The following is a 13,165-nucleotide window of genomic DNA, read 5'->3' as shown; positions in this document are numbered from 1 at the left end:
TCAGAAGTCTTCTGAGTGGCTGTGGGGGAAGAGGGTGAATCTCTGGTGCTCTGGTTTTATTTCTTCACTACGTGCTCCACCTGCAGTGGCCTTACCCTGGGCCAGGGCTGCCCCTGGTCACCTTCTCCAGGACATGCCCCTTCTTTCCTCGGGCCTTTGCATTTGGGCAGGAGCCTCACAGGGAAGATGGCTGCAGTTGCCGAATGCTTTTGGCTGGGTCAGGTGGGGCTCAGGGCTCTTCAGTGGCTCCGTGCCTTGATGGTCCCCTGCCAACCCGGCTGCTGCGCCCCTACAGCTCACCCCTAGCTCAGCACTACACCCATGAGCTCCCAGCCCTCTCTATCTCCTATGACAAGAGGAGGCTTGTGTCATAGGCTCAGGCCCTACTACGTAACCAGGGCTGGTGTTCATCTCACCTAGCTTCTGATATCTATGTTACAGGGGACTATAAGCGGTTTTATGGGATCTATTTGGCCAGTCCTTTATAACCTGGCCTTACTGAGGTCACCTCAGCAAAGTCTTAGTCGTTGTCTTTGCGTGGATGGCTGCTGGAGATGTGCCAGTACCACACCTAGCAGCACCACCATGGAAGACGAAGTGCACTGCATCTGCCCCGTAGCCCTCTGTGAAGGGCTAGACATCTGGAGATGGTCAGGGATGCGAGAGACAACAGACATCTGTAGAAACGCAGGTCTGTTCACTGGATGGAAGGAAATAAGGAAATGACACTTTTGTGCTTTGTATGCTATAGCAGAGGAGAGTTAACCCTGCCTCCCTCACCAGGGAAAATCTGGAAATACAGAGGAAAATAAAAAAAACAGCCTCCTGGTGGAAATCGAAACCTCAGACTTCCCCAAGGTCTTTGTCCTGGCCCATGGCATCCTGTTGGATGGTGCTGCCACCCACATTCCTGCAGCCTTGGACTGGCTCATAGCAGGTGGCCAGCATTGATGCTACACACAGCAATGAGCAAATGTATTTCCTCTTTGACCCCCCCTCTTTGAAATATCTACAGCCTTGCTTGTGTGCAGGCTAGCTCATTTTGAACAAAGTCTCATTTTCACCAAATGATTTCCAAACCTCTGCAGGTATCCCCCCTCTCCCCTGCAAACCCACACATTCTTTGATGTGTATTTAAGTGCAAAGTATGTGTGAGACTTTCTCCTGGTGTCAAATATGCCACATATCTGTCTCCCATGGACAGTCTCTGATATTTAACATGGCAGGATCTCACACTGAATGACTTTCCACACCCGGAGCACTGATTTTTCTCCCCTGTGAGTTTTCTGGTGTACGGAAAGGTGTGAGCTCTGCCCAAAGCTTTTCCCACACTCGGAGCAGGTATAAGGCTTCTCCCCCGTGTGCACCCGCTGGTGTTGGATCAGCTTGGATCTCACGCTGAAGCACTTCCCGCACTGGGAGCACTGGTAGGGCTTTTCTCCCGTGTGTGTTCTCTGATGGACAATGAGGTCTGAGCTCTGTATGAAGCTTTTCCCACAGTCTGGGCATTTATACGGTCTCTCTCCAGTGTGCTGCCTCTGGTGTTTAATAAGGTTTGATCTTTTACTGAAGCACTTCCCACACTCGGAGCACCGGTAGGGCTTTTCTCCTGTGTGCGTCCTCTGGTGTGCCGTTAGCGTCGAGCTCCGGGTAAAGCTTTTCCTGCATTCAGGGCACTCGTACATCTTTTCGCCGGTGTGCACTCTCTGGTGTGTCACGAGGCTGGAGCTCCTGTTGAAGCACTTCCTGCACTCGGAGCACTGGTAGGGCTTCTCCCCGGTGTGGGTCCTCTGGTGGACGATGAGGTCGGAGCTCCGCATGAAGCTTTTCCCACATTCAAGGCACTTAAATGGTTTCTCTCCTGAGTCATCTCTTTGAGGTGTAATGAAGTCCAAGCCCCAGCTGGCCTTCTCTCCACATTCAGAGTTCAGCGTGCATCTGTCTGCAGGGTGGATGTCCTCCTGGACTGGTGCTTCTCCAAGGTGGTCATCACCTCCTCCACAGTGAGCCGTTCTCCTCTCCATCTTCTCCATTACTGGACTCCACTGGCTCTCACAGGCTCTTGCCTGACCGGCGCTCTCGGCAGTCTTCTCTTCCAACATCAACACTGATGTTACAGGCACTCTCACCTGCTCAGGATCATGGTTTTGGGTACCCTCCTCCTCCTGAAGCTCCCTGTCTCTCCCAGCACCTGTGTGACACAGAGAAGCCAGACAGGTTATTTCTTAGGCCAGGTAGAAATAGTATCTGGGGGAAGGGATAAAAAAATCTAATGCCCAAACTAATAAATCAGGGAAATTGGCTGAGGGTGCAGCAATTCTGCTTCCCTGGTTTCTCAGGGACAGAAGAATGGGAAGTCAACAGAGAGGAAATATCTTCTAATATCCAGTCAGCATCAGTGGAACTGTATCGCATAGTAGGACACATCACATTTTGGCTAAAATCCTGGCATGGGTTTGGTAGGGTACAAGAGTTCATAGTGACGTAGATTGTCACGGTCTGTGTCAAAGGCCCCATGTCCTCACCTGCGTGTCGGCTGTGGAGTGTTTCTTTTTTCTCTCTTTCTTGAAGATCAGGGACCCAGAGCTCTTCTCCCTCTTCCATCTGGGTGAGCCAATCTGGTCTGGCAGTGGGAAAACCTGTTCCAGAGGGGGAAATCAGGAGATAATAGCATGAGTGACTTCAGAATTGCAGAGTATTTGTAAAATTAAAGGAATGCTAACCTTTCCCTGGCCTGGGAATGGGAATATGGTCATCTTGGCTACCTGGGCTCTACGGGTGTCCGCACGAACATGATTTTTCCACCCAGCTCTCACAAAAGGCAAACACCAAACATTTGACCTGCACAGGCCAAAGCCAATCTTTGGGATGGAGCTAATTCAGGTAAAGATCCTCATGGGGAAGAAAGATACTTCCATCCACTTGGAAAAAATATCAAAGAGAAGAGAGAGATTTTCTGTAAGGTTCCTTCTCACTCTATCTCACAGGAAGAGCATCAAGGAGAAGATCTGTCTCACTCCTGAGCACTGCAGAGCTCAATCCATCTGAAAACTGAGAGCAGCTAGACCATAGTGGCCCTGAGCAAAAGCTTCAGAGAGCTCTTGGCTCCTGGCACTCGAAGGCACAGGACTCCTCACCCAGCGACGTCACATTCTCGTAATTCTCCAGCATGACGTCCACACAGAGAGTTCTCTGCCCCAGGTCCAGCAGGGCCCACTGCTCCTTGGTGAAATACACAGCCACCTCCTCAAAGGTCACGGGCTCCTGGAAGAGCAAGAGACCCTCCTTTCAGTATCTGTTGCCTCAGCCCCAACATTTAAGAGGAAGAACCACCAAAACCCAGAGGTCCTGGGAGAGGAAGAAGCAGAGCTGCTCTAGCCTGTCCCAAGCAACCAAGAGAGCACACAGTGTTCAGATGGAGAAGTGAGGGCTTACCGTTCCTCCCAGGAGATGGGATGGATGAGGAGGAGTCTCACAGACCTGAAAATAAATCTCCAGGTAAGACCCAGGGATGAAACCCCAAAAGGAAACCAAAGGCCTCCTCATTCCCACCTGGATGGCAGGCAGTGAAGGGTGGCTTTTCCCAGCGCACGTGCAGCTGCTCCTTGTCTAGCTCACTGCAGCCTACACCTAGGGCATTCAAGCATCGGCAGAGAATGAGGCAAGTTTTTGTACCCACAAATAGGTGTTTCCTTTTCCAAAATGCCTGGTTTTCTGCTCTGATGTACAAACATTCTTGCTAAAGGAATGTATTTTGTTTTCCTGCACATCATCCCTCTTTTTATTCAGTTGGTTTCCTCTCCCATCTCCAGAGTGAGCCCCAAAACATACCCCATTAAGTTGTCTACCTGAGCCAGTTTCAAGGTAGTCATCTCTTTTCTGGTGTTTCAGGACATTTGGTTATTCTGGAGTAAGACACAGCAGCCCATCAGTGCTAGAAAAGAAAAAGGCGGAGGCTTCAAAAAGCTCTTTTGCCAGCACTTCTCCATCCCCTTTTCACCCTTCCCAAATCTTGCATGGTCCATGTCTCATCACAGGCAAATCAGCAAGGCACTTCTTTCTAAACTTTTTTCCAGGAAAAAGGCCTCTAAAATCAAAGGCAGGGGAATACTGAAAGAGCAGAGAGTGCTTCTGAAGGGAAGTCTTCTTTGAAGGTCAGCTTGTGCTGGAAATTTGGACCTCACTAGGATGACTTCTATTCTTGCAAAAGCTTATTTTGTAAATACTGGTTTCCACATATTTCCTTTCCCACTCCCACTGGATTCACTAGTATTATTGGAAACAGAGGAACACAAAGTATCCAGGCTCGGTTGTATGGTAGATACAATGTATCTACTGCAAAGAAACAGTTGCTACTTTTCCAAGCATCCCAAAGGAACACGAAATCGAGATGTAAACTGCTTCCTAGCCACCAACGCCAGGAGGAAAAAAATCTCTTTGACTAGGACAAGTCTTCTACCTTCAAGGCTAGATCAGATTGCTCAGTTCTGTGTCCCACCAAGATCTAAATATCTCCAAAGATGGAGATCTCCCATGCCTCTGTCCCCATATTTGACCTCCAGCCCCACCAGCTCAGTGGCCACTGCTGGTCTCCCTCCAGCCTGTTCCTGTCTGCCCATTAACCTCTCATGCACAGACAGCTCATGTAATGAGTATTTGATCGTTAGAAAATGAAGTGAGAAAGAAGAGAGACTGGGCAGAACTGGACAGTGAGAGAGCAAGGGGCTAGTCTGCTACTTGGCTACTTAAAGAAGTAATACTTGTGCTGATAGCATGGCTATAAGGAGACGTTATCAACATGTAAGAATTAAGTAGGATCTTAAAGGTGATGGAGAACTGTTTGCCCTGTTGCCTGCCCTCCTTAGGGACCTCACAGCGCTGGTGGCGACATGTTCCCTGCTGTCTCCACTGTCCCTTCCCTGAGCAGGAGGGTCCCATACCCAACCCAGGCCGGTGCAGAGAGGCCCGTAACCACCCGCAAAGGTGCCGGAGGGTCCGTATCCAGCCTGAAAGGTGCAGGGGGACCTGAGCCACCCCAGGGGAGGTGCAGAGGACGTACCCGTACCCACCTCCAGAGGTGCCGGAGGGTCCGTCTCCAGCCCGGACCGCTGCAGGGGGATCCGGACCCCCCCGAAGGCTCCGACCCCCGCCCCGCGCATCCCCCAGCACCCTGCCGGTTACCGGCGCTGCCGCATCGCAGCCGGCTCCCAGCCCCGGGGCTGCCCGCGCTCCGCTTTGTTCTCGGCTCCGGCAGCCCCAGCCCCTTCCTGCTCGTTGCCCGCCCCTTCCCGTGGCCACCCCCGGCCCGGTCCGGCCCGACCCGCAGCTCCCACCCGGCGGCAGCCCCGGAGCCTGGTGGTGGCAGTGCCCAGGGAGAGCAGCCGCCTCCGGCTCCCAAATCTTCTTCACTCCAGTAGCAAAACTCTTCCACAGCAAGGAAAGATTCCATGACAAAGAAAAGCACCTGGCAGCCCCCACTGCCTCGCCTCCACGTTCATGTGCAAACCTTTATTGACCACAGTTCTGCTGAACATCAGCTTGGCAGCACACAGCACGAGAGAAACAAGAGCCCAGACGCCCTCCCCCCATTCACCTCCAAGCACATGTCAAGGAAACCCAGGCACCTGGGGGACTCCGGGCATCTCGTGCCAGCAGAGTCCATGGAACTGCTGGTGCAAGGCCAGCGTGACGGAGGGGAGAGGAAGGTGGAGAGCTGGGGCAGAGCCTCTGCTCCGTCCTGGGCTCACGTGCGCAGCCCCGAGAGGTGCCAGCGGGTGAGAGCAGGGTTTGTGCCCCAGCAAAGGCAGCACAGGGCAGGGGAGAGGCCAGGACACCTGGGGGATTCAGCCAGGGCCTCTCACCCTCCTCACAGCCTCACAAACCTCCTTCCCTTCTCCAGCATGAGGAATGGAGCCCCAAAGAGCCCCTGTCCCCTTCAGCCACTGCCTGCTCCCTGGGTTTGGGCAGAGCTGAGCTGACCATCTGCTGCTGCAGGAGCAAGGAGGGGAGCAGAAGGAGCATCTGGGGAAGGACAGGAGGCCTCTGAGGCTGGAGATGAGGTGGGGTGAGGTGGGTGTGTGGGGTGGGTGCTGTTCCTGGGGCCCAGCCACACTGATCCTTTTTCCACACAAAACCAAGGGCGGATCATCTCCCAGAACAATGAGGCTGACTGGAAGCTGTAGATCTCAGCCCAGTTATCAGCATTGACAAATGTCACGTGCCCTCCTGTGCAGTCCAGACACACCCAGATCCTCTTGGGGACTGGGGACAAGGACAGGGGGGTGGGAGGGGATGTGAGAGCCTCAAACTTTCCCTTCCGGTACCGCACAGCCCAGATCCCTTGGTCAGGGCTCAGCTCAATCAGTCCCTTCCTCCTCAAGGACTCCATGGCCACCCCCACAGACCAGTGGGAATCAGCACCTACCTCCCCCTCCACCTCCCACCAGTGCCTCCCCACAATGAATCCCTCACGGCCCAGTACACAGAACAAAGAATCGAATCTCTGATAGTAGATCGGAAGGACCTGCTGTGTCTCTCCCCATCTCACGCTTCTGCAATCCTCAGACAGGATGAGCTGGGGATGAGCTGTGTAAGGATCCAGGGAAAACTCCTCTGCAGGCACAGGAAGAGTCAGAGTGTCAGGGGCAGAGGCTCAGCCCTGGGCAGGGTTTCACCTCTTTGGGGAAGGGGCTGCCCCGCTGAGGTGGAGATGCAGCACCTCCTTCCACCAAGGAGAAACAAGGACTGGGGCCCTCAAGTTCATGGTGCAAGGTACAAGTTCTGCCCAGCCATGCACTGCCTGAGGACAGGGACTGCCCAGCACTGCCCCTGCACTGCCCAGACCCATTGCCCCCCACGCACACAAAGAAAAAGAGCGTGATACCCCTGGGAGGAAAGAACGGGCAGAGGATTAAACAACAAAATGGGTTTACCTTTGACTACAGGCAAAACAAGTCTTCTCCATGCTGCAAGGAAAGACGAGAGCCGGTTACAACACACAGCCTGTCGCCAAGAAGGGCCACACTGTGGACATGGGCAGGGGAGAGGGTCCAGCCCTGTTCTGGTCATCCAGGGGTGGCCACAGTTCCCTGCACATCACACTGCAGTTTCCCCAGGGCCCAGCCACTGCACTGCTGCAGAGGACGGGCAAAGAGGGAAAGGGATGAGCACCTGGAGCCTGGGCAAGGGCTCGGCTCGGTGCCCAGAGCTCGCGGCACAGGGAGACTCACCCAGTTCTGCAGCTTGTTCTCCTGGAAAAACAACAGAAGCAACATGTGATCAGAGCAGGGTCTTCTCCTGCCATGGCTGCTCCCTCAGGAGGGGAGAGAGCTCAGGTGTGGGTGCTGTGCACTAAAACCGCTTCTGTTTTGAGGGCTGGCTAATGTGAAAAGAGTGCGTGCTCCTTCAGAAGGCCTCCGTACCAGCCTGCCTCCTCCCAGACCCTCAGCAGCACCCAGGAAAACCAGCTCAAGGGCTTTCCAGACACTCCTCAGTTCATGCTCACTCAGGACAGAGCTCTGGGGGCTCTGTCTGACAGACTGAGACCTTGCTCAGAAAGCACTGAACTTGGGATGACTGTCAGGAGAAGCTACCTCTATTCAGGAGGGAACAGATTTTTGCAGGGGTTTTTACAAGTGGAACCAGGAAAAAGAGACTCACTCAGCTCCGTGGTCTTTGCCTCTGAAAAGCAAAAGAAAATGAAGAGTCATCAGCAGAGGAGCTTCCCATCCCCAAGATACGACCCCAGGAGAAGGCATCACTGGGGATGGTCCTGAGCCCCTGAGGATTTTGCTTCTCACCCCATACCCAGGGAAGGGACAATGCACAGACACCCCCAGGGCAGCCCTGATCCCACCCTACTACATCCCCATGCTGGGGACACGGACAACCCTCAGGCTCAACCTGAGCTTCCCATCCCCGAGGGACAACCACAGGAGAAGGCATCACTACGGATGGCCGTGCTCCCCTCATTTTAATTCTCTCCCCCAGACACAGGGAACATGTAATGCACAGTCACTCCCAGAACATGCCCTGGGACCTGCCTACTGCACCCCTCTGCTCCATGGGCACACACAAACCCCCGCCTCAGCCAGGCCTTCTTGTAACCCAAATCATTGCTTCAGACAACACGCAAAAAGCATCAAGCCAGTCTCCATCCCAAGCACACAACACTGTGGAAAGGTTTCAGAAGTGGAAATGCAGAAAGACGACTCACCCAGAACTCTGGACTGTTCCTCTACAAAGAAAAGCAGAAGGAAGAGGAGATTAGCAGGGGACCTGCCTTTGGCAGCACAAGCAACTCTGGAAGGGGCAGGCCCTGCTCTCTGCGTTCTTCCCCCTTTTCCTTCCCATATCCAGTCAATGGGCAATTCACAGACACTCGCAGGCCACTAAGCCCTTGCACTCTTCAAGCTCTCAAGCGATAACCAAAAACAAAAAGCGAGTGTCCATCCCAGGCACACAGCTCTAGAAAGCTTTTGGAACTGGATGTGGAGGAAGAAGACTCCCTCATCTCTCTGCACTCTTTCTCGGAAAAGCAAACCAAAGGAAAGAGGCCATGCACCACAGAGATTCCCATCCCCAATGGACAACCACAGGAGAAGGCATCACTACGGATGGCCGTGCTCCCCTCATTTTAATTCTCTCCCCCAGACACAGGGAACATGTAATGCACAGTCACTCCCAGAACATGCCCTGGGACCTGCCTACTGTACCCCTCTGCTCCATGGGCACACACAAACCCCCGCCTCAGCCAGGCCTTCTTGTAACCCAAATCATTGCTTCAGACAACACGCAAAAAGCATCAAGCCAGTCTCCATCCCAAGCACACAACACTGTGGAAAGGTTTCAGAAGTGGAAATGCAGAAAGACGACTCACCCAGAACTCTGGACTGTTCCTCTACAAAGAAAAGCAGAAGGAAGAGGAGATTAGGAGGGGACCTGCCTTTGGCAGCACAAGCAACTCTGGAAGGGGCAGGCCCTGCTCTCTGCGTTCTTCCCCCTTTCCCTTTCCATACCCAGGGAACGGGCAATGCACAGACATGTGCAGGCCACTAAGCCCTCGCACTCTTCAAGCTCTCCCTACTTATTCCACACCAGCAGCTCACAACTGTGCAGGATCAGACTTAGCCTCTTTCCTTCACAATCAATACACGGAAAAGGAACAAGCCCAGTCACCCTCCTTTCTTGGGGAACTGTATACAAAGATGAATTCAAGTGTGTGTGGTGTATTTGCAAGGTTTGTGCATCAATAGCAGCATAAGGGCCGCTCACGGCACCCTGGCCAAGTGCTTTCCCGGGCTGCACACCAACACGCAACATCTCCCCTGCCGTGTCAGCCTGCTGGCAAACTCAGCTGGGACGCTGCTAGAGCAGCTCTCAGCACAAGGGGCATTTTCCCACAGCTCCTGGCTCAAAGCTGTGCTCCCTCTCCTCCCACTTTGTCCCCCTGCCTTCTGCCGGGAGCCCAAGTCGGGTTCTCAGCACGCTGAAGGCATGCTGCAAACACAGCCATGATGCCCACTGGGGGGAGCTCCCTTTGCACCTTAGCAGAGGTGGGTCAGGGCCTCCAGCTCCATCATGGCCTCACCCCTCTGCTCTTCACCCCTCCAAACAACATCCCTTTCCATCTAGATGTTTCCTCCCTTGCCCCATCAGGTTTTACCTCTCTTCTTAAACAGACGAACACTGAAGAGAATTAAACCAAGTATGCACACGAACAGAGCCACCAGCATCACTGCCAGAGCCACCTTCCAGGGATGGGCATCATGGAAGAAGGGAGCTAAGAAAGCAAAAGGAAAGGCTCATTTTACACTTCAGGGCCTGAGGAAAATCCCATGTTTCCCACATGACTGAAAAGAAAAAAGAAGAAAAGAAAAAAGAAAACCCGAATACAGCAAAGTGCAGCTGGGTGCAGCTGTGCTCCAGGGCACAGGAGGGCTCCAGCTGTTCCCACACGATCCCTCTCCGTTGACCTCCTCTCTCTCTCTCACCACTCAGCACCACCGCTGCCATTCATCTCCCCTCCACACAGCTCCGAAGGGGACGTTCTCCCCCCACTCCCCGACTGACACTGCAGGGAACTCACCTGATATGTGCAGAGACGACTCCTTCTCTTGGCCAAGGCGGCTGTTCCTCACCACACACGACAAGTCCCCGTCTGCCTCCCCCGTCACACTCAGGCTGTGTTCTATTTCAAACAGGCCCCGCTCATCGCGGGAATGTCTCTGAGAGACCGAGGGCAGACGATGCCCCCCAGGATCCTTCCACAGCACCTCAGGCTCCGGGAACCAGCCGGACGATCGACACACCACCTGAATCCCTCCGCCCTGGTAACCCTCCAGCGAGACGAGTGGGGAAGAGCCTATGGCTGGGGTGAAAAGAAGGTATCCTGGGTTGAGCACCGAGAGCATCCAGGTCAAAGGGGAAGTACTTTCCTATGCTCTGTGTAGACACCATCCACATCCCCATCCAGGCAAGTCTGGAAGGGGCTGCGGCACCAGGCATTCACACACCCGGGGCGCTACGCACACAAGAAACACCCGCCATTGCATCAGCACCTTCAGGTCCCTGCACAAAGTGCCAACAGACCTAAAGCTCCTGTCATCCTCCACAGCAGAGGAAGAGCTGGCTGGCTCATGAGCTGTCAGCGTCCCAAGGCCCTGTCTGAGCACCCACACTTGTTTAGTTAACCCTGGACATTACCTAGCAATGAGTCAGGTCTCCCATTGCACAAAAAGCAAACCCAAAACAAAGATCCCAGATAGCTGGACCTGCAAAGAGCTCTCCTCCCAACTCCAGCCATGAAACGTGGTTCAATCCTCTGCACAGGTCACAAGTCAGGCTCTGTGCCAAAGCAGATGCTCAGCAGCCTCTCTCAAGCTTCAGCCTGTGTCCAGTGCCTCACAACACCATGATAAAGACACCCGGAGACACAGCAGATTCCAGCAATACAATCCCATCCACACCATGCCCACACAGGCCTCCAACGACCCTGCTCATGCAAGACAGGTGCTCCCTCCTGGGCATGGGTTCAGATGCTGAAGGGAAGAGCCCTCTTGGCCTCCTCCTGGTTCAAAGGCTCTTCTCTTTCACCCATAGAGCACCCATTCCCTGGATGCATTGACAATTCCCCCATTCCCTGGGGAAGCATTTTCATACCCTTTTGAGTAAGCTGTACTTGTTGGCCTTGTCCAAAACTACCATCATGGAAATGCAGCTAAGGTGGAAACAGCAGCTGAGCCACCAACACACCTGCCACTTCCACTTCCACTGTAGCTTCTGCATAACCAGCAGCACCTTCCACAGTGCAGACGTACATTCCATCATCGGAGGGTCTGACACTGACAATTCGCAAGTCCAGGCTTCCTCTGCTGAGGCCATCATGAGACAACACTGTCCTCCCTTCATATTCTCTCATCTGTCCTGCAATCAGGTCCTCTCCATCCCGGTAATGATGCACTGTTTCAGAGAAGTGGTGCCGGATCCACCTGACAGCCATGCTCTGAGCATTCAAGCTGGGGGAGAGCTGACAGGGCAGCACAATGCTCTGCCCCACGGTGGCAGTGAGAGGGTGGCCTGGTCCCACCACCTTCAGCTGCGCTGTGAAATGGAGAAGGACACAGAGGAAAAGCAGACACACACTGAACCTTTGCAGACGTGACTTGAATGCTCTGCATGAAAGGGGGATGAGTTCTGTGCGAGTGGTTGGGTGCGGGCATTGTAGCATCAGAAGGGAAAAGCAAAGACACTACAGAAACTCGGGGAGGGAGTGGGAGGACGTGAAGGAGAAGGAGGTTTCCTGGAAAGATCCTCCACCCCCTCTGGAGTTGGCATCAGCCTGTAAAGGGCTCTCCACCTCCTCCTGATCACATTCACAGAGCAGGACCTCTCCATAAAAATACAGTTCAAGAAGGTCTTAAAGAACAGGACTGTAAACCTAGCCCAGCCAATGCATAGCCTCCACAGAAGAACAAGAGAGAAAAGGGAACCGCAACCAGGGCTGTGCTCCAGGCTCACATCTCCTCCCTCCCACCTCCTCCCCTCTCCCAACTGCCACAGGTGCCTGGGCACAGTGACGCACATCTGGCAGACACAGCTGGGCAATGCCCATGTCAGCTCTGCACCACCTGAGATGGGCCACGACATTGCTACCTGATCCCAGATGGAGAACATGGAGAGTCACAAGATAACGCAGGACGCCCCGCAGATGGTTGGCGAGGCTGGAGCAGCCAGAGCCCAAGAGAAACTGCATCTCCCCTGAGGCTCTACCTGGAGAAGATGGAGGGGAAAGGAAAAATGAGGGGAACGGAGGGGCAGCTGGGGCCAAGGGGCAGCACTTCTCCAGGACACAGACACTCCAGAAATCCCAACAAATCCCCACCACAAACACGCAGCCAGCACAAACTCCTCACTTCACAAAGTGGCAGCAGGCAGTCAAGGGGGTGAGTTAGGCTGAGCAGGGAGCAAGATGAGGCTTGCATGGAGGGAAGGGGGCAACGTCATGGCTTGCATTTCTGCCTGCGGAGGAGAGTAGCAGAGCCCAGAGCTGCAGTCGTGGACCAGGAGCCTCCCTGCAACAGTCTCACACAGGTGGTGTCACAGGGGACAGCAACCCGGGCGCTGCCTGGGCAAAGGAAGGTGCCCGGGCTGCCCAGGGCCTCGCAGAGCCCACCATGCCCTCCGGGCCACCACCCAGCTCACCCCTCCCCACAGCCCAGGCTCTCGCTGGCCCTGCCTCCTACACATGCTCCGCTTCCTCCCTTACTCTCACACTTCCTTCCACAGTCAAAGTCTCCCTTCCTTCTCCGGACCCCAGCACAACGCCCACCCCACACACCACTCCTTTCCCCCACCAGAAACGGCAGCGTGGGCAGGGCCATTGCAGCTCGTGACCAAGGAGGAAACGGTTCTTCAAGGTCAACATGGAACTGCACTCGGCTACCTGGCAAGATCCCCGGGTGCAGGCGAGCTCTGCAGCCCCACACACTGCCCCACGCTCCCTCGCCAGCCTCCCCCAGGGGCAGGCGGATGCTGCAGAACTGAGCCAGTGCCCAGCCCCACCACCCAGGCCACAGGCAAGAGCAAAGGACAGGGGCACTCAAAGCCAGGAGCAGGGATCGCAGGGCAGGAGCAGCCTTTCCAAAACTTCACCACCCAAACCCCT

General features: G+C 54.4%; 3 protein-coding genes across 16 annotated transcripts in view; 1 reads left to right on the top strand and 2 right to left on the bottom strand.

Annotated features, from left to right (window-relative positions):
* LOC106490780 (zinc finger protein 850-like) overlaps nt 1–13,165 on the bottom strand; it is a 214,217-nt gene that overhangs the window by 3,828 nt on the left and 197,224 nt on the right. Inside the window, 2 exon segments of the mRNA XM_067313891.1 lie at nt 1,184–1,265; nt 1,267–1,942. Coding sequence (XP_067169992.1) covers nt 1,184–1,265; nt 1,267–1,942 — 758 coding nt within the window.
* Nucleotides 1–13,165, top strand: part of LOC136994708 (zinc finger protein 208-like) — a 206,892-nt gene that overhangs the window by 10,637 nt on the left and 183,090 nt on the right.
* The window catches only part of LOC106489074 (butyrophilin subfamily 1 member A1-like), a 64,064-nt gene continuing 56,377 nt past the window's right edge, over nt 5,479–13,165 (bottom strand). For 8 of the 14 annotated variants that reach the window (XM_067313723.1, XM_067313725.1, XM_067313724.1 and 5 more), the window contains 6 exons: nt 8,879–8,899; nt 8,216–8,236; nt 7,660–7,680; nt 7,230–7,250; nt 6,933–6,965; nt 5,479–6,612 (listed from right to left, as the gene is read on the bottom strand). In XM_067313723.1, coding sequence (XP_067169824.1) covers nt 5,936–6,612; nt 6,933–6,965; nt 7,230–7,250; nt 7,660–7,680; nt 8,216–8,236; nt 8,879–8,899 — 794 coding nt within the window. In that variant the 3' untranslated portion in view covers nt 5,479–5,935. Of the gene's footprint in view, nt 6,613–6,932; nt 6,966–7,229; nt 7,251–7,659; nt 7,681–8,215; nt 8,237–8,878; nt 8,900–9,664; nt 9,782–10,087; nt 10,370–11,253; nt 11,602–12,153; nt 12,271–13,165 lie in introns of all 14 variants that reach the window. The other 6 variants (XM_067313739.1, XM_067313742.1, XM_067313727.1 and 3 more) reach the window with 4 other exon arrangements.

This window comes from Apteryx mantelli, chromosome 32 (genome assembly GCF_036417845.1).
Source record: "Apteryx mantelli isolate bAptMan1 chromosome 32, bAptMan1.hap1, whole genome shotgun sequence".
Taxonomy (NCBI): domain Eukaryota; kingdom Metazoa; phylum Chordata; class Aves; order Apterygiformes; family Apterygidae; genus Apteryx; species Apteryx mantelli.
Note: the sequence above shows the minus strand (reverse complement) of the source record. Positions and strands in the feature narration are given on the sequence as shown.